At 44.3% G+C, this 24540-nt stretch overlaps 1 protein-coding gene across 5 annotated transcripts in view; it reads left to right on the top strand.

Moving 5' to 3' along the window:
- The window catches only part of LOC110487106 (semaphorin-6D), a 122640-nt gene extending 99154 nt beyond the window's left edge, over positions 1-23486 (top strand). For 4 of the 5 annotated variants that reach the window (XM_036945765.1, XM_021559031.2, XM_036945763.1 and 1 more), the window contains 5 exons: positions 1711-1788; positions 4516-4574; positions 4958-5008; positions 7619-7783; positions 20593-23486. In XM_036945765.1, coding sequence (XP_036801660.1) covers positions 1711-1788; positions 4516-4574; positions 4958-5008; positions 7619-7783; positions 20593-21959 — 1720 coding nt within the window. In that variant the 3' untranslated portion in view covers positions 21960-23486. The remainder of the gene's footprint in view (positions 1-1710; positions 1789-4515; positions 4575-4957; positions 5009-7618; positions 7784-20592) is intronic. The other variant, XM_036945769.1, reaches the window with a different exon arrangement.
- The last annotated feature ends 1054 nt before the right edge of the window (positions 23487-24540 follow it).

Below are 24540 nucleotides of genomic sequence, written 5' to 3'. Positions count from 1 at the left end.
AGTATACTCAACAATCTTGTGTCCTATTTTGGGGTTGTGGAGGAATGTTCCCCCCCGCCTCTACCCAACCCCCCAAGAAAAACATTTGTATTAAATTTGATACAGGGACGTAGCATGCTAAACCCTCATTGTGAGCCTTAGAGAAGTGCTCAACAGCATTTACGCACAAATTGGAACCAGCTGATTTGCTGCAGGCCAACCCACGTCCAGGGTTTCAACGCGACGACGAGGAGAAGGATAGGGCCTGTCTCACTTTAGAGGGCTTAATGCCCCTCCATCGCTGGATCACTCCGAAACAGCCCAGCGCACCTCAACCAGGGATTAGGGGCCCCTTAAGCCCCATGATGCTTTGCAGGGGTCAGGTGTCAGGCCCATATCCTCCTCTCCCCATCTGTCTGCCTCCAAATGAGGTTTGGTTGGTTTGGTCTGTCTCTCCACCTTACTGTAGCCTCTATCTTGGCACAAAGCAAAACGGTTTTTCTATCTCTCGCTTCTCGCTGCAGCTGCTGTTTCTATTAGGTTTCAGCAATGGATATGATTCAGACAGCAGAAACACGTTGAATGAAATATATAGAGAAAAGAGATTTAGTGAAAAAGATGGCAAAGGGATATCAAAAGTTGTGTGAAAGTCTCAACCGTCTGACCCACACAATGTTCATAACATTTTCATTTCCCCCCTTTTTAGTTATTAAAGCAGTTACAAAATGCTGTCACATTTGCAACTGTTTTGCCTCAGTGCTAGGTTAATGAGAACCCCCAGAAAAGGTCAGCTGTAACCCCACAGACCCGGGGTGATATTCTCAGTAAAAAACAGTAAGACAGCAAAACTGACAAGGCACAGGAAGGAAGGAGACATTGTGAATTTACACCACAGAGAGAGGAGAGACTAGACATGGTGGACCTTCCTTCCAGACAGACAGTTTCTAATGAGTGGTTCCATACAGAGCTATAGATATATACACAGCTCTAGTGATCCATAGGTGAGAGGAACACCTGTGTCTTCATCATGTCCTGACAGGCCCAGAGAAAAGGAGCCAGCAGGAATGCTTCAAGTCTCCCCTACAGATAGGGGTCATTACCTTTTAACTCTGACATGTTGTCAATGCCGGTCTGGTGGAGACTCCTCCACTCTCCCGCTCTACACGACCCTCTGTGTTGTAAACCATGTTGAGCATGACTGACCTAACTCTCAGTCCTCATCTCTGGCTCCCGACATCTCTTCTACGTACTGGCCTGTTAGTTGGGCTGTGTCACTGAGTCCATGTCCAAGACTGCCTCTGGCTACCAGACACCCAGGGGGCTCCAGACACCCAGGGGGCTCTAACCAAACACTGCTGTCTGCAGCCTTACAGACCGACAGCCAGTCACACTACGTTGACCATCTCTCATATTCATCTCTGCCTCTTTCTGAGCTCCTAGATAGGAGAGTTACAAGCTAGGCTCACTCTGCAGTTGAAAAATTGAAATGGCAGGTTTTTTCTGTGTGGTAAAATGACACCCTTGCCTGATCTGTTTTACTTCGTCTGGTGTGACTGTGGCCTGTGATGTTAATGAGAAACTCCAGAATATGGGGGTGTTGTTAGGTGAATAGATATCACATGTCACTTCAGGTCATGCCTCACAAAAGAGTCTTCATTAAAATATGTATTTGGTCTCTTACTTTTTGATAGTGTTCACACACCGAACTCTGACTGTCTGTCTGTCTCACAGGAGCTGTCTGTCCTCGAGGGACCCTTACTGCGTGTGGCAGAGGACTGGGAGCTGTGTCACAGTGGTGCCCAGATTCAGGTGAGTCACAGATGTTGCGTAAGGACCACCCCACCACGCAGCCAATTATATGACAGCAGGTTAAGAGGCTAAGTACCAAACCCATCCCTAGCCCCTACTCCTTGTTTTGTTGAGTAGTATGTGTCAAATATTAGTGTTGAGTCTTCCATCAGAAAAATGTAACATTACTGACAATTTATCATCATCAAATGGCCATAGACATGACCTTGCATGAAACATACAGTAAATGAAGGAAGTAGCAGTAACTTCATAGTACTCTGCAAACTACTTCCTTGTATGCTTTCAATAATCGATACCTAATCTGGAGTTTGACTTGCCCAGATTGTCAACGTGATGAATACGGCCGCTAAAATACAGTAAAAACATTGGTCTGTCGGCTCCATTTCACATATAGGACGAGCATCCATCTTGTTTATTTCTATGTGGCGGACATACATCACGTCTGCAATCACTCGGAAATGAAACCCCAGATACCTGCTTGGAGGGGCCGTGCGTCACTTGGGGTGGGACTGAAAGGCATCGATCAAAATGACCTCAATGTAATTTACTGATCCATTCTGATGAACTGGAAGGAAGCCATTTGACACTTAGAGCTATCGACTGGCTCAGCGTCAGCACCAAGCAGGGTGTGTGTGTGCAAACAAAAAGCCAATCAATTCCTCTGTCTGAGACTCCCTCCTGACCCACTGTCTTTTTCTTTCTGCACTGTAGCATGGAATCGAAAATAATGCTCAGCTGGGTAGATTTCAATCATGTCGTGTGTACCTCACTGTCTTCCGAACGGAGGGAGGGAAGGAGAGCGGTAGAGGAGGAGAGGCAGTAGAACACACTATTTCACCTCCTATGTTGCCTCCTGACACTCAGGGACTGGGCTGTCGCTGTTCCTCTGATTTTCAGTGTGGCCTTAAATCACTTGCTGTAGGTATTCGCCTCTGTAAACATGGGCTGTAAACTTTGTGTGGATGGGTGGACAGACATCACAGCAGAGGCAGCTGCCACTATCCTAATAGTCATATGGACTGCTTCAAATGGATTATTCTGTTGGGGGTCGACTTATTGCATATCCTGTGATTGGCCACCCATGGGTTTTATTTGCCATAGCTTCACAGCCAGACGTTAATGTAATATTCCAAAGGTGTGTATGTGTGTGTATGTGTGTGTACGCGTGCGTGCGGCGGTGTGTACGTGCTGGGCAGGTAATCAGAATTGGACTGAGGCTTGATTTATCACATTTTTAACCAGCAGGACAGTGCCATGCAGCAAGCCAATGGAGTGGAACCGAAGAGATTGGCAAATATTATACATGCAGTCAGTAGAGCTATTACGCTGTTCCTGCTCTGTCCACGTCAGAGAGAGAGAGTGATATGGTGTGAAATAGTCAGAACCCGAGCATGGCCATGCCTCCAGAACAGATGCAACAGCTCATAAAGGCTGTAATGGGGCTGGACCGGAGAGCAACAGGGGACACATCCCCTTTACTCTCTCCTCCCTTACTCTCTCGCTCCAGAGGTGGCATAAATTCTGCCGGCTGCTTTTTGGGGGGGAGGGGGTTGAGCCAGAGGTGAATTGTTTCCATGGTTTCCTGTCTCTCTCCCCTCACTGTCAGCGCTTGGGGACGGCGTGCCAAAGAGGCCAGTCTAGGACTCTCTCCGTGACTCTTTCTCTCAAACTCTCAGAATAAATAAATACATGAATAAAACAAACAGAAAGGGAATGGAGGCATACAGTAATACTGGTTACTAGTTGTGGTCCACATACATGGACACACAATCACTCAAAATCCCCCAGGCCGACCTATTCACTCACAAACAAACCCACTCTGCTGTGGTAATACAACTAATGCTATCGGCTGTCAGTGGGCCCACTGCTGAGCATGGAAAGATAAGTGAAGTTATTATTTCTTAGAGTTTATTATTTCTCCCCTCTGAATTCCCTGTTGTATTTTTTCACTCTTGATTTGCTCACTGGGTCTGTATTCACTCATCTAGGCCTGCTTCTCATTTAGATGTAATTTGTTTTTTTGCCGCGCCTGGAACGTCTGTTTTGTGTAGATGTGTGTTTGATTGCCCGCGCGAGCAAGTGTGTGGGCGCGTGTTTGCGTATGTGTGAATGTTCATGAGTATTTACATCTGTTCTTTTCTTTGATTGCCTGCTCAGTCGATACTGCGTCGTAGAAGATTCAGTGTCATTGATGTTATGTTCTGCTTGACTAAGGGGCCACTCACTCCACTGTGCATCAACGCAATCACGTTACTCACCAGGGGGAACGTATGATTTCTGAATGTGCACAAGCCTTTGATTCATAGAAGAAATATGTCCAAGAAAGTGTCCAATGCACTGGAGCACAACCAAATGTAAATACATACTAGAGGTACTAAATGTGTTGCAAGAATGCAATGTTTCTTTTGCTGTATAAGTGGAACCAGAGAACAGAGTATCATCATGGATACAACTGGTGGTGAAACATTATTCTTGCCAGGTGATAGCACCTCGACACATCCATTTGAATTTGGACATTAACAAAACAGTCAGCCTGACCTTGCAGAGACAAAACCAATGAAATGGTTTTCTTTTGCAGCACCATTTATTTAACTCTTTGTCTTCATTTTGAAAAGCTTGACAGTGTACAGTTAATGAAAGCGGAGGTTGTGTTTAAATGGTGAAAGAGGAATGACACATACACGCTGACAGGCCGTTTTGTCCTCTTCTGTTTTTGTTTTTCCTCAGGGGCGGATTTGAGCAGGATGTGGAGAACGGCTACCCTCACTACCCCGACAGCTGCCACGGTAAGGTGGACCAATCATCTGTTCTTAATGGCTCTCCACTAGATGCACAGAGCCATCATAAAAGCTCTTTCATAACAAGCGAAGCTTATCAAGTGCATTTAATTGTCCAAAATGATACAGAAAAAGGGATTGCCATACTTGGAGAGTGATAGTACAATGAAATGAATCAGCAACTCGGTACAAGTTGAAGTAGCCTGTCATTTCCTAGCTGAAGAGTACCCCGGTGGGAATTTTGCTCTCAATTGTTCCTTGCAGATGGGCACGTTAAACAAGCAGTCAATTATACATTTAACTAAGCACAGTTTGAGTATTTAACCACTACTCAGACTTACACAATGTACTGTTCTGTCAATATGTCTGTTGCTTTCCCTTTTCTTCTCTAGACGTCCTGGCGACCACACGCAAGCAAAACACTCTTGCTGATTCAGCATATGGTCAGTTGACATTTCTTTATCCTCTATTTTTAAAACTTGTCCGAACTGTCTGAGGTTGTTAGCGAACAGGCTAACGCTAGCAAAGCCTTGTAAGCAACATCTCTATTCCCCTTTTTTGGACTTGTTATGCAACACGAGCAGTTCAGGAGAGTTTGTTGCGTAGAACAGCAACACCACCTCTCTCACCTCAACAGCTATCTTTAACATTTGAGCTATTGTCCAACTCTAGTCGCGGCAGCAGCACCAGCATGGATGTTTGACAGGCTAGCAGCGCCAGTTGCCAAGCTGCCCACTTCCCTTTATCAAGGAGAATCATCATCCCTGTAACGCTCCGTTACTCCCCACTGCCTTCCCATAGAGCAGGGTGGCTACAGAGCTCAGCGGCTGGCAGCAAGCACATTGCTAGCTCTCAGCTGAGATGTAGTCTAACGTAGCATTAATAAACAATTACTGTGGAATTATCTTTGAATTATGATAGTGACATCCCTGGGCCATGACTTAATGATTGTTTTTTTTTTGTTGTCAGAGAGCAGAATTGTTTACTGCTCTTATTTACGTAGCTCTGGTTTTCGGTTAGCTGAGTTAGTGGGTTAGTTAGTTAACTAGTCAGGTAGTTAGTGATACAATTGGTGAACTCATTCAGGCTCACTTCTCTCAAACTTACTTGTCAGTCTAATTCAACTGGGAATCCACCATTTTCCCCAAAAGGAGTTGCTGGTAAAAATCAAATAAAAAAAATTGCCCTTTGTCACCTTACAAATTATCCATGGGTACTGATGGTGGCTGCTTTTCCCTAGAAGTGATAAACACAGCATTGAGACCATCTTAGTGAGAGTTGCTGGCCATTATATCTCAACAATACCATCCATCCAGGGTCCAGTCCAGCCTCTATCTACTTCAGAACACAAGCAATACTTAGCCTCAGACCTCCACATTCCCACAATGCCTTTGTTTTCTGTATCCTCTCTGCTGGAGGAAGTGCCGCTCAGTGGGCAGTGGGACTAGATGAGCGACCCTACTGACTAATTCCGCCCGGCGATTACTCCATCCATGCCTCTGTACTCTGTTGGAAGTACTTCACACACTGCCAGACTTCAGACTCAGACTTGCAGAATGACAAAAGCCTTTGATGAGTCCAAACTGAAGAACAAGGTTTCCCCACAATAGAACACCCCATAATGTTGAACAATGCCATTCTCGCTGGTGTGCATTGGTTCCTAAGTCCTCTTTCTTACTATTCCCCAGAATGGAACAATCCCATCCCATAGAGAAAGCAGCGAGAGACAAACACCCAGCAGTGTAGACAGTCAAATCATTCCCCACTGCATATTGTGCTTTTCTCCTTTCTTTTCTCTCAGGAAAGGAGAAAGCAATGTACACACACAATGTTGATAAATTGAACTAATAATGCAGCCCTGGAGCTGTTGTCTGGCATCCCAAGGCTGAACTCCCCCGGTGTGCCGTTTTAATTTGCCTGGCGCAGTTGGTGCTCTGATAGGGCACCTTATTCAGAGTGAAAACTATCAACTGGCATCGAGAGCGGGCCTTTCACTTTCAATCTGGGCTGGCACCCTCCAGTATGCTAACATTATGGCCGGCGTATTAGCGAAACATCCACATCAATAGCGGCGTGCTGCACACAAGGCCTCAAGGACATCCACTGTCAGAGAATTAGGCAGACACTCATGATGGTTGTTGTGACGATGACAGTGCTTTCTTCTGCCAGGTCTCTCACAGTACAGACCCTTATTGGATCCACAGACTCAGACACCGCATAACCCCACAGTACCAGTACAGATCCTAATTGGATATGTTGACATTGTCACATTTTCCATAGACCATTCCCTATGTAGGTTAGACGGTAACTACCTGTAAAACAGTTTAGTGAAGCAGAGAACCGGAAGTTGCTGTAAGTCATTACCTACCATTACCTCAGCTACTGGTATCCATTTCAACTCATCTGTCAAACTACTCAGTAAAGAAAATCGTCTGTGAAAGGTAACTGTATATCACAGTTTGTATGTGCTGGAAGAGTCCATGCACCAGCTGGTAGCATCCACAACAACAGGGTTTTGCTGTGCAGAATGTGCTGCAGTGCCAGGTGCAAGAGATTCCTCACTGGTTCAGTAACAAAGGTAGCCGGTTTGGAAATCTTAAGGCCGGCACTGCAGCCAACTCATGACCATATTGGCCCTGAGTGTTTTTCTCCAATGTCTCGTAATTTCTGCAACGCCTGAATGTTTTATCTATTAAGGGCATTAAACAGTGGGGGAAAACGTTGGTTCTAAAGCGCTGAGTCATGTTGCACCTATGGAGGAGTGCTTTACGTGTGATGTATAGGCTACCTACTTTATTTATTGCACTCATGGATTCAGTTGAATTCTCTTCAAAGCGCTCTTTATGTTAATGTCCTCATTGTCATCATCAGCTTAACAGTAATTATGACAGTAATCTTTTTTTCATGCTGGATTTACATATCTTTTTCTCCAAGGTACAAAGAATCCTTCCCTTGTCATAAAAAAAACATTATATTTAGGTGTTTTTGTGTGCTGCATTTCCATTTCACTAACGGGTCACTTTGTTACCCCTCCCCCACCTGCACAACAACAGGGAAGACCACACCCACAACAACCGCCAGCACAACCAATCAGGTCGCCCCATTCCCTAAGGTGGCAGGTGACTCTGAAAGAGGTACAGGTCCTGATGGCAGTCCTCCAGTCCCAGTTGGGGACCAGGGGTCACCTGACTCGGAAGCAATCAGTGTGGAGATGGAGGGTAAGGAGGTGGGGTGCCTGTCTGCTGAACTTTGATCTGCACTGGATTGCATTGATGGGCCCTGAAGCTTCACTGCACACTACTAACCAAGATGAGCACTAACACTCTAATCTCTGTGTGTAGGACACTAAACATTTAACCATATATCCACTCACTTAATGAAGCAACCATGAGTTAGAGAGGCTTAATCACTTAAATAGATACTGCATTGGATCCATTTAACTCTTCCAAACAATGTCCTAACAAAATGACTCCTGCATGTCTCCTCTCATCTCTTATTTAGTCCATCTACTAGGGTAGCTTACTCTCCACTCTCCAGCGGGACACACTTTAACAGTCACACACGACCAAGCACGTCTTCTCTTCTCACGCTGTCTAGAGCGCTGCTTCCTGAATGTCATTCCCAGATTACTCCCAATAGGAAACCAACCGGAGCTCCTAATATTCAGCAGGATGGGAAGACTGTTCGTTGATGCTATTTCCTTTAGCCCAGGCTCTCCTTGCTGCGCTCCTCTGGCGCCTTGTCAGGAGTCCATAAATCCTTGCTAGTGATGGGTTCCATTCAGGCCGACAGAGTCTCCGGCTGCAATGATGAGCCACTCAGGCTCAAATGAGAAAAGCCTGTAACAAATAAATAACCAGCAGCTGGCAAGCGTACAAGGGGAAACCGTAATAGAAACTTGGGCAACGCAATCTATTTCAGCATGGGCTAGTGTCGCCTGGCTGCCGGTTCAATCAAAAGCACGGGGACCTGGCTGATAAGGCGAGAGAGGAACTGTTCTGGAAGTAACAGCTTGGCAGTTCCAAGGAAGGCCTCTCTCTCTCTCTGATGCACCCACACACTGTACTAGCTATAGGACACACATATGTGTATATACAGTGGGGCAAAAAACGTATGTAGTCAGCCACCAATTGTGCAAGTTCTCCCACTTAAAAAGATGTGAGGCCTATAATTTTCATCATAGGTACACTTCAACTATGACAGACAAAATGAGAAAAAAAATCCAGAAATTCACATTGTAGGATTTTTTATGAATTTATTTGCGGTGGTGGATTGTGGTGGAAAATAAGTATTTGGTCAATAACAAAAGTTTATCTCAATACTTTGTTATATACCCTTTGTTGGCAATGACAGAGGTCAAGCGTTTTCTGTAAGTCTTCACAAGGTTTTCACACACCGTTGCTGGTATTTTGGCCCATTCCTCCATGCAGATCTCCTCTAGAGCAGTGATGTTTTGGGGCTGTTGCTGGGCAACACAGACTTTCAACTCCCTCCAAAGATTTTCTTTGGGGTTGAGATCTGGAGACTGGCTAGGCCACTCCAGGACCTTGAAATGCTTCTTACGAAGCCACTCCTTTGTTGCCCGGGTGGTGTGTTTGGGATCATTGTCATGCTGAAAGAACCAGCCACGTTTCATCTTCAATGCCCTTGCTGATGGAAGGAGGTTTTCACTCAAAATCTCACGATACATGGCCCCATTCATTCTTTCCTTTACACGGATCAGTCGTCCTGGTCCCTTTGCAGAAAAACAGCCCCAAAGCATGATGTTTCCACCCCCATGCTTCACAGTAGGTATGGTGTTCTTTGGATGCAACTCAGCATTCTTTGTCCTCCAAACACGACAAGTTGAGTTTTTACCAAAAAGTTATATTTTGGTTTCATCTGACCATATGACATTCTCCCAATCTTCTTCTGGATCATCCAAATGCTCTTTAGCAAACTTCAGACGGGCCTGGACATGTACTGGCTTAAGCGGGGGGACACGTCTAGCACTGCAGGATTTGAGTCCCTGGCGGCGTAGTGTGTTACTGATGGTAGGCTTTGTTACTTTGGTCCCAGCTCTCTGCGGGTCATTCACTAGGTCCCCCCCGTGTGGTTCTGGGATTTTTGCTCACCGTTCTTGTGATCATTTTGACCCCACGGGGTGAGATCTTGCATGGAGCCCCAGATCGAGGGTATCAGTGGTCTTGTGTCTTCCATTTCCTAATAATTGCTCCCATAGTTGATTTCTTCAAACCAAGCTGCTTACCTATTGCAGATTCAGTCTTCCCAGCCTGGTGCAGGTCTACAATTTTGTTTCTGGAGTCCTTTGACCACTCTTTGGTCTTGGCCATAGTGGAGTTTGGAGTGGGACTGTTTGAGGTTGTGGACAGGTGTCTTTTATACTGATAACAAGTTCAAACAGGTGCCATTAATACAGGTAACGAGTGGAGGACAGAGGACCCTCTTAAAGAAGAAGTTACAGGTCTGTGAGAGCCAGAAATCTTGCTTGTTTGTAGGTGACCAAATACTTATTTTCCACCATAATTTGCAAATAAATTAATAAAAAATCCTACAATGTGATTTTCTGGATTTTTTTTCTAATCTTGTCTGAAGTGTACCTATGATGAAAATTACAGGCCTCATCTTTTTAAGTGGGAGAACTTGCACAATTGGTGGCTGACTAAATACTTTTTTGCCCCACTGTATGTGTGTGTGTGTATATATGATGCTATTGGTTTCAGTTAAGGAACATCGTGGAAACTTCAGAAGAGATGCAGTATAGGTAGAATAGGGGTCAAGAAACTCTGGTCCTGGAAGGCAGCTGTGGGTGCAGGCTTTTGTTCTAGCTCAGCACCAACGTAAACTGAGGTTCATTTGAGAAGAGTCTAGTTAGCTCTGATGTAAGTTTAAGGCTAGCCTTGAAGCAGGTTTGAAACATCTTTGGCACAATAAACAAACTATTTACCGCAAGCTACAGTAATAGCAATTCTGAAGCACTCTAGAATTGCATCCCAACTGCTTTTGTTTATATTTTATGTAAGGCCTACACAGACGCAAATACAAGGTGACATGATTCATCCAGCTACGGATAGAAGCAATGTATTATATAAAGACTATGACTGACCAAAATACAAGTACAAGCACCCCTTTTGAGACCTCGCTGTTATGAACATTTCCAGCGATCATTTAGCTGCGGTTCGACCCTATGTTTCCATCAAGGCAGAACGCCTACCTCCCTGTAGTGTCAGAATGCTTCAACCTACGCAAACACACATTATTTAGACCCAGCTTTTAGACCTCCCTATTGTTTGTTTTCCCAGTGTTACTTCCTGCTTAGCTTATTTTAAACAGACCTCCTCCGGGGTAGTCCGCATATTCAAATTCACCTGTGTGGGTACGGCGAAAAAAAGCTAATTTAGCCAACAAGTACAGGGAGACAACTCGATAATAGAGGCAAGCAGGCAGGGCTCTGAAACTCATTAAAGCACTAGGAGAATAGCAGAGAATTAACTCGGGCTAAACTTCTCTTTGCTGATGAAGAAGGGTTGGTGTCAGTTCCTTACTCTTATTTATATCTCAGTGGATCGAGGAATATAGACTTCCCGTCAAGCCATAAATACAACTCAACTCTCATATCACCTCTCTTCTTGATTACGACAACATCAGTCATCCTATGTCGGTAAATTCATTTTAAGTTGTGCATTATAAACTCAAAAAACATGGATAGTTTAGGCATATCAACAATCCTATGCAGCATTCTCCTCAAGCTGGGTGTGTACATTAAGCTATTCATCATAACCAAGAAAATGTTGCCCACCTCACTAAAGTGCCTCAGCCACAGCTGTTGCAGCCAATTTAGCATCACTACTTAGTCATGTGGTAATGACACTAAATAAAGGTCACTTTACCTAGATCACTGTTTCCTTTAATTCCTCTGCCCGAATTACTCGCTCTTTATGAAGGCTATGATTGACATCAGGTTTGACTATGAAAACACACACTGTAGAGCTCTGTACTGTACACCTCCCCACGGGTCATATGCAGTACATGCACAATACTACATCTTTCCATACGCAGCAAAATGAACACCTCAAAACATGCACTATACTGAAGTTATTCACATCATGTTCTTGCCTGTCTGTCAACATGAGGGGCTAGTTTCCCATTCACAGATAACCCTAGTCCTTGGACAAAAAAGGCTGATGGTGATTCTCCATTGAACATGCTTTTAAATCCAGCACTAGGCTTAATCTGTGTCTGGGGAAACTTCCTATATGTTTACTGTCACCCTCAGGTTCAGAGTGCTTAGTGTCACCATGACATTTTTATTATCATGATAACACAATGGAGACCAGAGTGTTAGTCAACATCAGAATGTTGAGTGTCCCAGTGACGTTTGGGCCCACAGTGTACAGATCCACACACGCAGTTGTCCTGACTCCTAACCCCGACCCCTTACCCCTTTCTGTCTCCTCGACCCCTGGGGAATAGTTCTCTATTAACCTGCTTGTTTTTCGGTTGGACTAACCCTTATCTGCCTCCTTTGTTGAATCCTCCTCGCCTTCTCTTCCCATTTTCCCCATATGACCTCTCTACCCAGTTTCAAAGCCTATGACTGAAACTTTGCTTTGTGTGTTTTTGTTGCCTACAAGCAGTTGTTTCTCTGTGGCTTTAGGCGTGGGTTTCAGGCTACTGTTTGGTAAAGCTATGGTTCTTCCAGAGCTGCTTTTCTATCCAGACAGTTAATGTTTGTTTAGGGAGTTATGTTAGGGATTGGCTCTGGAACACAGTAGCTTTACCAGGTGCTGAATGGTGAATGCCCTCTTTATCTCTTTATTTGATTCCAGATGCAATTGCATGTCAAATGTGTCCCACAATGCATGTAGTGCCATGCTTGATTTGATTGTGGATGATGAGGCTATCAGTACTTGAACTATGTCTCTTCCAAAGCTGTTTGAAATGGAAAATGTGTCTTTGAACTGTATTATTGCTCATGTTTTGACAGATAATATCTTGGTTTTCAAAGTCAGTGTTGAGTGATGTACTGAGATATTATGGCAAATTGGTCTCTACGTGCCAGGTTCTAAGGTATTGTACGTTATTTGTAATGCGGGATACCTGGAGAAAATGTATGGCCTTCCCTTCAGTAAAATATATATTTATCCGACCCTCCCTGAATGCTTGGAGAGAAAAAAAACAAGTGACCCTCCGCAATACCCCAAATAATAATTACAATTATAAGTGGATATCAAGAAACATGCCTAGCGTTTACCCTCACTCCAAAGACAGATGAGAGCCTTAGATACTGTATGCAGTTATAGAAACTGTTCTTCATTTCGTAAGCATCACAATGCAAAGTAGCCAGAAGGTTGTGGATTTGCAAACCACCACGGATAGGGGGGGGGGGGGGGGGGTGAAAAGATATTCATTATAATAAAAGCACTACATGAATCTATCCTCTTATTTGCGGTCTGCGAAGAAAATAGCGTTTTATAATGCATTTCTATGCAATTCTACGAAAATGACCAGAGAACAGCAGAATATTTTTTTACACCACCATCGAGCATGACAACGAATGAGCACATGCTGCAGCACCAGATTTCTATTCAGGCTATTGTTAAAAAATAGGATATATTGGCCTCCCGAGTGGCGCAGCACAGCACTTCAAGCACTGCACCGCAGTGCTTGAAGCATCCCAGGGTTCGATCCCAGGCTGTGTCACAGCCGGCTGTGACCAGGAGACCTATGAGGCGGCACAACAATTGGTCCAGCGTCGTCCGGGTTAGAGGAGGGTCTGGCCAGCTGGGATTTCCTTGGCCCATCGCGCTCTAGCGACTCCTTGTGGTGGGCCAGGTGCCTGCAAGCTGACCATGGTCTCCAGTTGGATGGTGTTTCCTCCGACTGGCTTCCGGGTTAAGCGAGCAGTGTGTCAAGAAGCATTGCGGCTTGTTTTGTAGGATGCATGGCTCTAGACCTTCGCCTCTTCCGAGTCCGTAGGGGAGTTGCAGAGATGGGACAAGACTGTAACTACCAATTTGGATATCATGAAAAACGGGTAAAAGTACCACAAAAAAAGAGGATAGTCTAAGTTTGGAACAATGCTAAAAAGTATATCAACTGTTCAAATGTATTGCAACAGAACCAGATACAACTGAAGTATCTGATCATCAATGAATAAGAGAAAAAGCCATTCATTGTTTCATTGTTTATACCTGCCACATAACAGGTATATGCACTTGTAAAAATAATAATAATCATCATTTGGGAAACTATCATTTACTAATTTATTGTATTTTATTCCATGATATTGTTGCTACACTAAACCCTCCTGACTGAAATTGAAAAAGCATGACGCTCCCCCATTTTCCTCCAGGTAACTATTGTGTACATTTCGATCTCTCCATTTGTGACTTTTTGATTTTTACCAGTATTCAACACAAGTCTCCTCAGTGAAACCTATTGATGCTCTACATGCATCAGCACACTTCTAATACAATGCCATGTTCATTAGCACTATTTTTCAATTGGAGTGAACCAGTTACATTACAGCGTATCATATTACCTTGTGTGTGCATAAATCAAGCTGCATCCAATTGGTTGGGCACTGATGTGTAATATTATGCATATTCTTAATAATGAGAATACATGATTGAACTCATTCACACGATCACCCAAGACCCCCTCTCGCACACACTCACACACCACACACACACGAACACAGAGCGTTAACTCTGTTCATCATTACCCAAGCATCAGCTATTTGAACTGTCAAAGTAATCCGAATTTTAGTTAGCAGACTCCTGTTCGTGTCTAATTTTGAAAACGCTCTCAGTGCTTGGAGTGTTGCAGCCGATGATTTGTTGTTGTGTTTTCCATGGCAGAAAATACATCTCTGGCATTAGTTGGGGTTAATGGTTGCCTGCGAAGCCTGGGGCCATTTTGACTCATTGCGGCACTATGGAATGAAGTACCCCTTAATGGAACTATTACATTCTCCCCTCAGCTGTAGAGAAACAGAAACTAATTAGGCTATTTTGGAACATCTTTACTTGACGCAGATATAGAACTCAGGAGTCGTTTCCCATGCTTAGCTACAGTGCCTTCAGAAAGTATTCACACCCCTGGACTTTTTCAACATTTTGTTGTGTTACAGCCTTATTTTTCAAATGGATTAAATTTAGATTTTTGGTTCTGTGTCAGGGGAATTGTGTTTTTCAAAATGTTTACAAATTCCTACATTTTAAAGCTTTTCATCTTTAAGGACTGGGGAGTTTTTCAGGATAAAAATGAAACGGAATGGAGCTAAGCAAGGCAAAATTCTAGAAAACCTGGTTCAGTCTGCTTTCCACCAGACACTGGGAGATTAATTAATCTTTCAGCAGGACAATAACCTGAAACATAAGGCCAAATCTACACTGGAGTTGCTTACCAAGAAGACAGTGAATATTCCTGAGTGGTCACGCTACTGTTTTGACTTAAATCTACTTGAAAATCTATGGCAAGACCTGAAAATTGTTGTCTAGCAACAATCAACAACCAATTTGACAGAGCTTGAAGAATTATGAAAACAATTATGGGCAAATGTTGCACAATCCGCGTGAGGCCGATACGAAAGCTTATTAAAGATCAGTGATACTATCAAGAGCAGTGTGCAGTTTCCTTTTTCCTTCAGGCTATAACACAACAACATGTGGAATAAGTCCATCGGTAGCAATACTTTCTGAAGGCACTGTAAGTGTGATCTTGAGCAGTGAACTTTTCCATTGTGTCAGTAATCTTTAAAGGGATAGTTCACTCTGAAAACAACATTGGAATTGTCCCAAAGTCGAGCTGTCTATATTCCACACAATAGTTAGGCATCAGCAATCAGGATTACCATAAACACTGTAGTATCCCAGTTCAATAATCGGTTGATGTCCAGTTTATCCAAAATCCCTGATGCTCAAGACCATCCATTTGGCCATCAACACTGCAGATGGCTAGCTGATTCTATGGTGCACATGCTGTAGAATAAAAACACAGCTAGACTCTGAAACACTGCTTAGGTATGTACAGTTGTAGTTCAGTTGGAGCTAAATGAATCTGTATGGTTTTATATAACTATCGGTTTTAAGCATCTCGGAGAAGGGTTAGACTTGAGTCAAAGGTGAAAACTTCTGCTTTCCTTGTTTGTGTTTCACTTCTCTTGTTTTTGTTTGTTTTGGAGCCATTTAATCACCTGCTGAAATAGCACTTCACACTCCAGAATCGACACGTTCTCAACTTTGGCTCCTCGCGCAACCCATACCTAATTAGTGAAACGCAGAACAGACTCCAGGTTGCGTATAGCTTTAGCTTGGTTACATAATGCACATCCTTGTCTATTTTTACCATTATGGATATAATCGCTCAGTGTTTCTCTCATGCAGGGCTATGAGAGCGTCAAGCGGGGGCCTTCTACGTACCAAAACACAGCTGCTTCTGAGAGCGAGGCTTCAAAACCCACCAGGCTGACAATCTGTCACTCACTTTGACACATCTCTCTCTCCATCATCATCTCCCAGCCTCCCCCTTACAATCTGCTCCCTGCACATTCTTTCTCACACTCTATTTCTGTCACTTTTTGTCCCCAGCTTTCTGCCACATTCTATATCATTTTATTTTCTCTAGTTCTCTTGCTCATCTTTTTTCTGTCCTGTTCCGCTCTCTCTCTTTTCTGTTGCCTGGCAGTGTCTTGCTGAAGTTATATTTTCTCTCCTTACTGTATCTCTCTCTCTCTCTGTCTCTCGTCCTGTTGAGCATGAATACATCCAGCTGCCCCCTCCCTTTCTGTCACCATTTCTCTCCTCCTTCCCTCCTGTCCACTCTCAACCATATGTGTTACCCTTTTAGAAGACCTGAGAGTTCTTAATGTGTGTGTGTGTTCCAGTTCTTCACGCATTACACGTACAGTAGGCCTCTGTTCAACAGAGATCATGGCTAAAGATAGTGTGACAACTGAGAAAAACAAACATGGAAAAACACTCAGTTATTAACATTATATAAACCGTTGAGAGGAGGTTGTTATTGTTGCTTTGAGTAGCTTCAATTATCCTGCGGCACCACATCTTTATATAACACACCTATATTTTACTAAAATTTTTATGCAGCCTCTACCACTACACAGGTGCAGGCAACTCCAATTAAGGGTCACATGTTACATTAAAGCAAAGCTCTCAAACCTTTTTGTCTCACCTCTTTATCAGAGGTGTCATACAATATTGGGTCATAAAATGATTCATTTGACCCTTTTTGAAGGTATTTTCTTTCACCACTGTATTGAGGCAATGCTTTATACTGTTGGCCTGTGTGATATGCCTCCTGCGTGCCATCTAGCAGCACACCAGTCTCCCACATGCCATGATTCAGTGGGTATTCATTTCACTGTGACCATGCCACCATATGTCACGCATACGGCCCGATTGAGTCATCCACCCCTGCCCCAAACGTGTTGTGACAGGTTGTGCGTGGGGTTGGAGATCTGTGTTCCTCCGCTGTGCATTTCCCCACTGTGGCTCTTGACTCATAGCTCCTCGGCCATGTGGAACCCTTCAATAGTCATAGGGTCCTGGTCAGGGGGCCCAGATGAGTCACAGAACTGGGAGCTGGGAGCCACAGGGAGGCTGGGAGAATCCACACAGACACATGGGCCTCCTGACCTCTATTATTCCTAAAACCCCCATACTGCCTCGGCTCACTGACACACTGGCCTAGGACAGATAGGATACATGAAGCACCGCCATGCCAAATTGGATGCAGCCTATCACAGTGCCATCCGTTTTGTCACCAAAGCCCCATATACTACCCACCATTGCGACCTGTGAACTCTCGTTGACTGGCCCACGCTTCATACTCGTCACCAAACCCACTGGCTCCCGGTCATCTATAAGTCCTTGCTAGGTAAAGCCCCGCCTTATCTCAGCTCACTGGTCACCATAGCAGCACCCACCCGTAGCACGCGCTCCATCAGGTATATCTCACTAGTCACCCCCAAAGCCAATTCCTACTTTGGCCGCCTTTCCTTCCAGTTCTCTGCAGCCAATGACTGGAACAAACTGCAAAAATCACTGAAGCTGGGGACTCATATCTTCCTCACTAACTTTAAGCACCAGTTGTCAGAGCAGCTCACAGACCCCTGCACCTGTACATAGCCCATTTGTAAATAGCCCATCCAACTACCTCATCCCCATACTGTATTTATTTATTTATTTATCTTGCTCCTTTGCACCCCAGTATCTCAACTTGCACATGCATCTTCTGCACATCAATCACTCCAGTGTTTAATTAGTATATTGTAATCACTTCGCCACCATGGCCTATTTATTGCCTTACCTCCCTTACCTCATTTGCACACACTGGCATATAGACTTTTTCTACTGTATTATTGAATGTATGTTTGTTTATTCCATGTGTAACTCTGTGTTGTTGTATGTGTCGAACTGCTTTGCTTTATTCTTGGCCAGGTCACAGTTGTAAATGAGAACTTGTTCTCAACTAGCCTACCTGGTTAAATAAAGGTGAACATTTAAATAAATAAAAAATAACGGCATAGAAATACAATGGAGATAGCACTTGAATGGACAGAACTTACGATTTCAAAGCAGCACGTCAAACATATTCTGTGAATTTAACATTATCGCCAGGAGAATGTGATAGTACAGTATATTGCATCTCTCCATAGGGGAATGGCACCCAGTATTCTACTTACTGATGTAGAGCAAATGGCCCAATTGATAGTGATAGGGAGCTTTGCAGTGCTCTAAAAGCCTTTACTTCCTGATAGCGCTGAGAGAGAGACAGGGAGCAGACACTTCTCCTGTAACTTTGTGACCTACATATAACTTTCCATCAACGCCAGGTAACGAGACACTCGTGTCGGCAGCTACTTCAAGACCGAGGAACGAAGTCTTGTTTGATGCTAATTCTACCACACATTCTCTCTGTTTGTATTAAGAGGCTGTCAGAGAAAAACGGTAATGGTGACAAGTACCCTTTAGAGTTACTAGCAAAGTGCCAGGAGCTTCAAGGCTGATTGATGCCTGTGCTCCTCTATTGACACATCGAGGTTTTCCCTGTTGTGCTTTTGTTACTTTAATAGATTCATGATGAGATTGTGCTTGAAGCTGCAGTGGAGCTTTGTTACTCACTTCCTCAGCCTACAATGTTTTATTTATTTATTTTACCTTTATTTAACCAGGTAGGCAAGTTGAGAACAAGTTCTCATTTACAACTGCGACCTGGCCAAGATAAAGCAAAGCAGTTCGACAGATACAACGACACAGAGTTACACATGGAGTAAAACAAACATACAGTCAATAATACAGTATAAACAAGTCTATATACAATGTGAGCAAATGTGGTGAGAAGGGAGGTAAAGGCAAAGTAAATACAATATAGCAAGTAAAACACTGGAATGGTAGTTTTGCAATGAAACGTGTGCACTGCATACCTGTTCTCCACATACAGTATATACCTAAAGACATACTGTGTGTGTACCTGTTCTCTACATACAGTATATACCTGAAGACATACTGTGTGTGGTTCTCTACATACAGTATATACCTAAAGACATACTGTGTGTACCTGTTCTCCACATACAGCATATACCTAAAGACATACTGTGTGTGTACCTGTTCTCCACATACATTCCTAAAGACAAACGCACACACTTGACCTAAGAGCATTTAAAAAAAATAATGTATCCAAGGACATTCCGTTTTGTGTTCTGCGTGTGCTGTAGATTAATGCGAGTTATTATTCACATCTCCCTTTCCCTTATAAATTAATGAATATCTTTCTTTCAAATGGTATTGGTATGCTGCCTGCATTTACCCCCAGACTCCAGTTTTCGGCCCAGCAATGTGTTCCTTATTCAGACAGAATCGTGTATTGGCAACCTATTTGAACAAAACCCATTTAAATAAACTATGAAGTGACACTGCTGTCATTGAAATTGTTGTACGAGATGTTTGATTCCACTAAATGCCTAATTGTAAATTCCCCTCAGTGAAATTTCCTTCTAATCAAGTGCCCTCACTCTGTTAAAGCTGAAGCATGTGGGAGCTCTTTGTAATTTCATCGAAAGAGAAAAAAGTCTCTCTTAGGCCCAATCACTTAAATCCTCCTCCTCATCATCTTCAACATCCCATCACCACCATTACGTCTAAAGCTGGTACTATCATTGCCCATTACTCCCTAACCTGAGCTCTCATTACGGGATGAAATTAGCCTGTTTGGAACACCTGTATTTCTGCTCCTGGGTGGCCCAAACCCCCTCCCCCGACTCCCCAGACTTATCAATTTCACAGAGGCTATCATTAAGGTTGGAGAAGGGCCTGACACCACAGATGGCAGCAGCCTTTGTAAATGAGCTCTGATTGCGAGAAAGGTGGCACTCCTCCTGTTGAATCTCAGATGACATTAGGCAAATATAGTGGCAGGGTCACACCATCCAAGGGCGTTTTCATAGTGTTGAGATAACCTTGAGATTTTGAGGCGCTTAGTTGGGGCGGTTCAGATGTTTTCCCAGACAACCATTTGAATCAGTCAGACGCTCGTTCAAATATAGAGCGACTTATTCTATGAGCTGGTTGGTCGAGTTGGTTCTTTTTGTCAAGTTCATTGCAGATGCACTCACCCTGATCCATGCATTTGAAAGCACAGCTAGTGTGAATGACATCAGACTCCTGCCAGTGCACCCATCAATATTTAAAACCCAAACTCATTTTGGAGTTGATTTCTCACTGACTGGGGAGCTCTTGCGCTCTGCCACTCCTTGCAGTTGGCGACGAAAGCGGAGGTTTCGGCAAGAAATACTTTATTGATTCATTAACAGAGAGGGAGGCAAGCCAAGAGGCTAGTTCCAACACCTCTGCAATGCTGCTTCCCACATAGTAGAGCTTCTGTAAACACAACCAGTCTTTTCCAGCTGCTGCCTGCTTGACCTTATAGAAATTATAGTCTCTTCTAGGTCTCTGGTTTAATTACACTAAAGACCATTTTGTTCTCGCTCTCTTTTTCTGTGAAGGTGTCCGACGGCCTCCCGAGATGGAGAAGACCAACCACAGTGTCCACTACACCCTGCTGATTGCCTGTGTGCTGGTGGCTTTTGTCCTTGGAGCCTTCCTCTCAGGCTTTCTGGTCTCCTGCTACTGCAACCACACTGGCCACAAGACCAAGAGGCTGGCCAAGGACCCAGAGGCCCCCATTCCTCACGCCCTGTCCCTACGCAGCCTGGCCAAGCTCAATGGCCTGCTGGAATGCCAGAACAAGGAGGATAAGATGGAGGTGTCCTCGCCCAAGCTCTACAACTCCTTCTTCCAGAACGGGAAGGAGCATCATCAAGGAGCACCCAGACGGAACGGTGGTCACCACCCAGGGATGTCAATGGGAGACCAGGTCCACCCCCATCACCTACACCACTCTTCGGAGCTCTCGGGTCTGCCCACCCCAGACTCCACCCCTGAACTGCCCATCAAGAACATGAAGGCTTTCAAGAACCAGTGGGAGAAGAACCAGAACTGCAACAATGCCAAGGAGCCCAAGTCCCACAACATGGGACAAGGCTCCAGGCCCAGCTCAGGCCAGCTCCACCAGCAGATCTACCCCTACTCTCACAGTTTCTCCAATGGGCAAGCTCTGGCCAATGGGCATGCCTTAGTCGGTGGACCCCAGCACCTGGAGGAACGCAAGATCCACAATACCGAGCGCATGTTGGTCCAGCAGCCTTACCCCTGCTACTCACAGAAGGTGATGGAGGTCACGTCGCTGGATGAGCTGCTCAAACACATCCACGAGGCCAACGCCAGCAAGAACGCCCAGGTCATGACCTCATCCGGCCTGTCAGCCAGCGGCGGGTGCCATGGGGGTCAACTAGCCTTTGCCAACCGTGTCCAGCCGCACATCCCCGAGACGGAGTCTGCGCCCTACTACAGCTCATCCACCCTGCCCAGAGACAGCTTGTCCCGCCGCATGGACGTACCTCCAGACATGCCCCATCACCACCAGTCCACCCTGGAGCGGAGACACTCTTCCCAGAGACACTCACTGATTACCGCTGCCACTAAGATTGCCAACGGAGGAGGTGGTGGAGGGATGGTCCACCGACAGCAAAGCTTCAGCCAGCGTAACGGCCACCAGCACCAACCACCCCCTATGCTGGCTCGAATGAACTCCACCGGCAGCGCCTGCGAGATCCACTACCCGCTCATCCCCAATGGGTACCTGACACGCCAGCAGAGCTACAACGGAGAGCAACAGGAGGATACCGGAGGATACCTCCACCGGGGGGCCATAGTCCGCCGGACCACCTCCCTCAAACCCGATGTCCCTCCCAAACCCCTCTTCATCCCTGCCTCCTCTCCCGTCAACCAACAGGGAAACTTCAACTACTGAGGAGAAAGAGGAGAGGAGAACAGGACAAGAGTGACTGTGCCTCGTCCTCTCCTCTCAATGGGTGAAAAGTGAAAGACCTTTATGAGAAGACGTGCCCTGGATTATGTGGCAGCCATTCTTGCTGTCGACAAACCTCAAACAAATTTATTTCCCCCTTTTTGTCCAATGAATATCTTTGTACCATATTGGTATTGCTCAGCTACTTGCTTATAGAAGGTGAGGGACTGGGGTTGGTGAAACGCGACCCCCTTATAGTATGCTGCCAATGTCCTCAGTGTGGATTTACCATGCAATTTAGTTATGGAAGGGTTTGCCATCAAACATCGGACAGCTTAAGATTCAATCTAGAGCTTCTTGCGATGCCTATGAAACTTGCTTTTGCTTACCTTTTTCTTATGTAGTGTTGACAAAAAGTCCTGATCCCCCTAACGTGTTTCTATATATGCATGTGTGTGTATATATATGTGTGTTTTATATCTACACCGTATATGTATACATATACATATGCAGTATATGTATCCTGTGGAGCGACATCAACAAAACTCCTTTTAAAGGTAGCTCTGTCTTTTTGCCTTACTTTGAAACTGAACCCATTATGTTGAATTACATTACTGGTTGGTGTTTGGCATCTCAAATATAAGTTCTTGAAATGAGGCAAGGCCCTGCCTGCCCCTGTTTCAGCATGGTTAGTATGTGGACTAGGGGAATAAGTAATAATTTACCATATTAACACGTTCATGGTGAATTTGCTACTCACATTCAAAAAGAGAGCCACGCTGGTGGATACTGACAAGCAAAGGAAACTACTCAAAGCAACTATGCTAGGCGTTTCTCTTTTTTGAAAATGGATACCAAGGCCTGAGAAGCCGATGAAAGGCTTTAATACAGCGGGTCTATGAAGTAGGGCCTACTACAATTCCTAAAGAATGTTTTTATCACATTGGTGCTTAGTTGATCCTCATGAATTTGAATATAATTATCATGTATCATACCCAAAGAGGACCAGACACTCAACCCCCAATGAATCAGGATCAAGATCAGACCATCCACCCCCAAAAAACACAACATGGTACAGACAGCAGTTATTATAATTATTAACTTTGTGGCTATTGGTTGTAAATAAAGGAATAATACTAGCCAAATGTTAATTGTATGTGTAAATGTGTGCCTTATTTAATATAGTATGTGGTATGGGGTAGGGGTAAATGCAAGGCGCCAAGATGCTATATAATAGGTGTTAGATTATTATTATTTTTTATGGTCGTCGGAATGTGTCATATCTATTGTAGATTTGTATTTCTAACTAGGGTTTTTGATATCCCTGAACTGTGAGCCTGCCAGCCCTGGCATAGCGACTACCACAGCTTGATGCTGCATCTTCTTTGTTTGCCTCCTTTTCATGTGTTTTCACTGGGTTGGCTTTTTCCCTGATTGCTAACTTTACCTTTTGATTGTTTGTAGCATAGCAGGCTACTCAATAGATTAAAAGGGGGGACATCAGTCCCTTAGATGTTAAGATTATTCAGGCTCTCTGATACTCCCTACATATCACTTGGTCTCAACCTCAACACCACAGGTACACCACAGGTAGCGGAAAAGATACAAAGGGTGGGTGTTTTTTTTTGTCTGATCAGAAGATGTTGAAATGGTTTTAGGTAGAAATGGAATGGACTCCCTGATCGATGAGCGTAGACCGGAAGGGACCGGAAGCGTCTGCCGGGCGTTCTCCTCAGGGAGAGAGAGGGAAGGCAGTCAGATCGGCCTCAGAAATACCACTCCCACTGGAACTCTGTTGTTGCACTTTCTGGGCTACTTCATGGGTTGCTGGATTCATGATCAATTATTTGAGAGAGAAAAACACTTGTATCTGATAAGAGTATTTATGCCCTAGATTCCTGAAGCTGGTCTGACCCCAAGTTCACCCTTCACACTTGAATTCACCTTGGGACTGACTGATATATACATGAGCTAAAACTACAACATTAGTTATAGATGGCTACATTCTTGCGTTTTAGGCAAACTAGTTGTTTGGATGCAACTCACGCATAAGTAGAATCCTCACAGACATTATGGATCACTCCCATTACACATGAAACCAGTATTTGATTTGAATGTGACCATATCTCATAACAGGAAAAGGGCAGCTACAGTACTTATTGGTGAGTTGAAGTGAAGTTTATTTGAGTTTGCTTTGAGATTGTATGGGAAAGGGAATGGTCTATTTGACTTTTAATAGCTATCAGTATTGCACAGAGTGTAAATACATTCTCTTGGGGGGGGGGGGGGGGGGGGCTCTCGTTGATTCATGATGTTTTCATTCTTTGGGCGCTATGAATTTGGTTTCACAGAATACCATTGTATGTCTCTTATAATAGAAATAAATGAAAATACATTGCAAGTGTGTCACTGACTTTGATATGTGTCACATTATTCTCACATAGAAGTTACCTGTTTTATTACAAAAATATTGAACTTTATAAACCATTGTCAAGAGTAGGGTTGAATTGCGGGAACAGATTTACTGAGACTTCCCGCCCAAACCCACTCCCTTTTCCCCGGGATAAATCACTGCGAGAACCCA

Source organism: Oncorhynchus mykiss, chromosome 2 (assembly GCF_013265735.2).
Source record: "Oncorhynchus mykiss isolate Arlee chromosome 2, USDA_OmykA_1.1, whole genome shotgun sequence".
In the NCBI taxonomy this organism is placed as follows: domain Eukaryota; kingdom Metazoa; phylum Chordata; class Actinopteri; order Salmoniformes; family Salmonidae; genus Oncorhynchus; species Oncorhynchus mykiss.
Note: the sequence above shows the minus strand (reverse complement) of the source record. Positions and strands in the feature narration are given on the sequence as shown.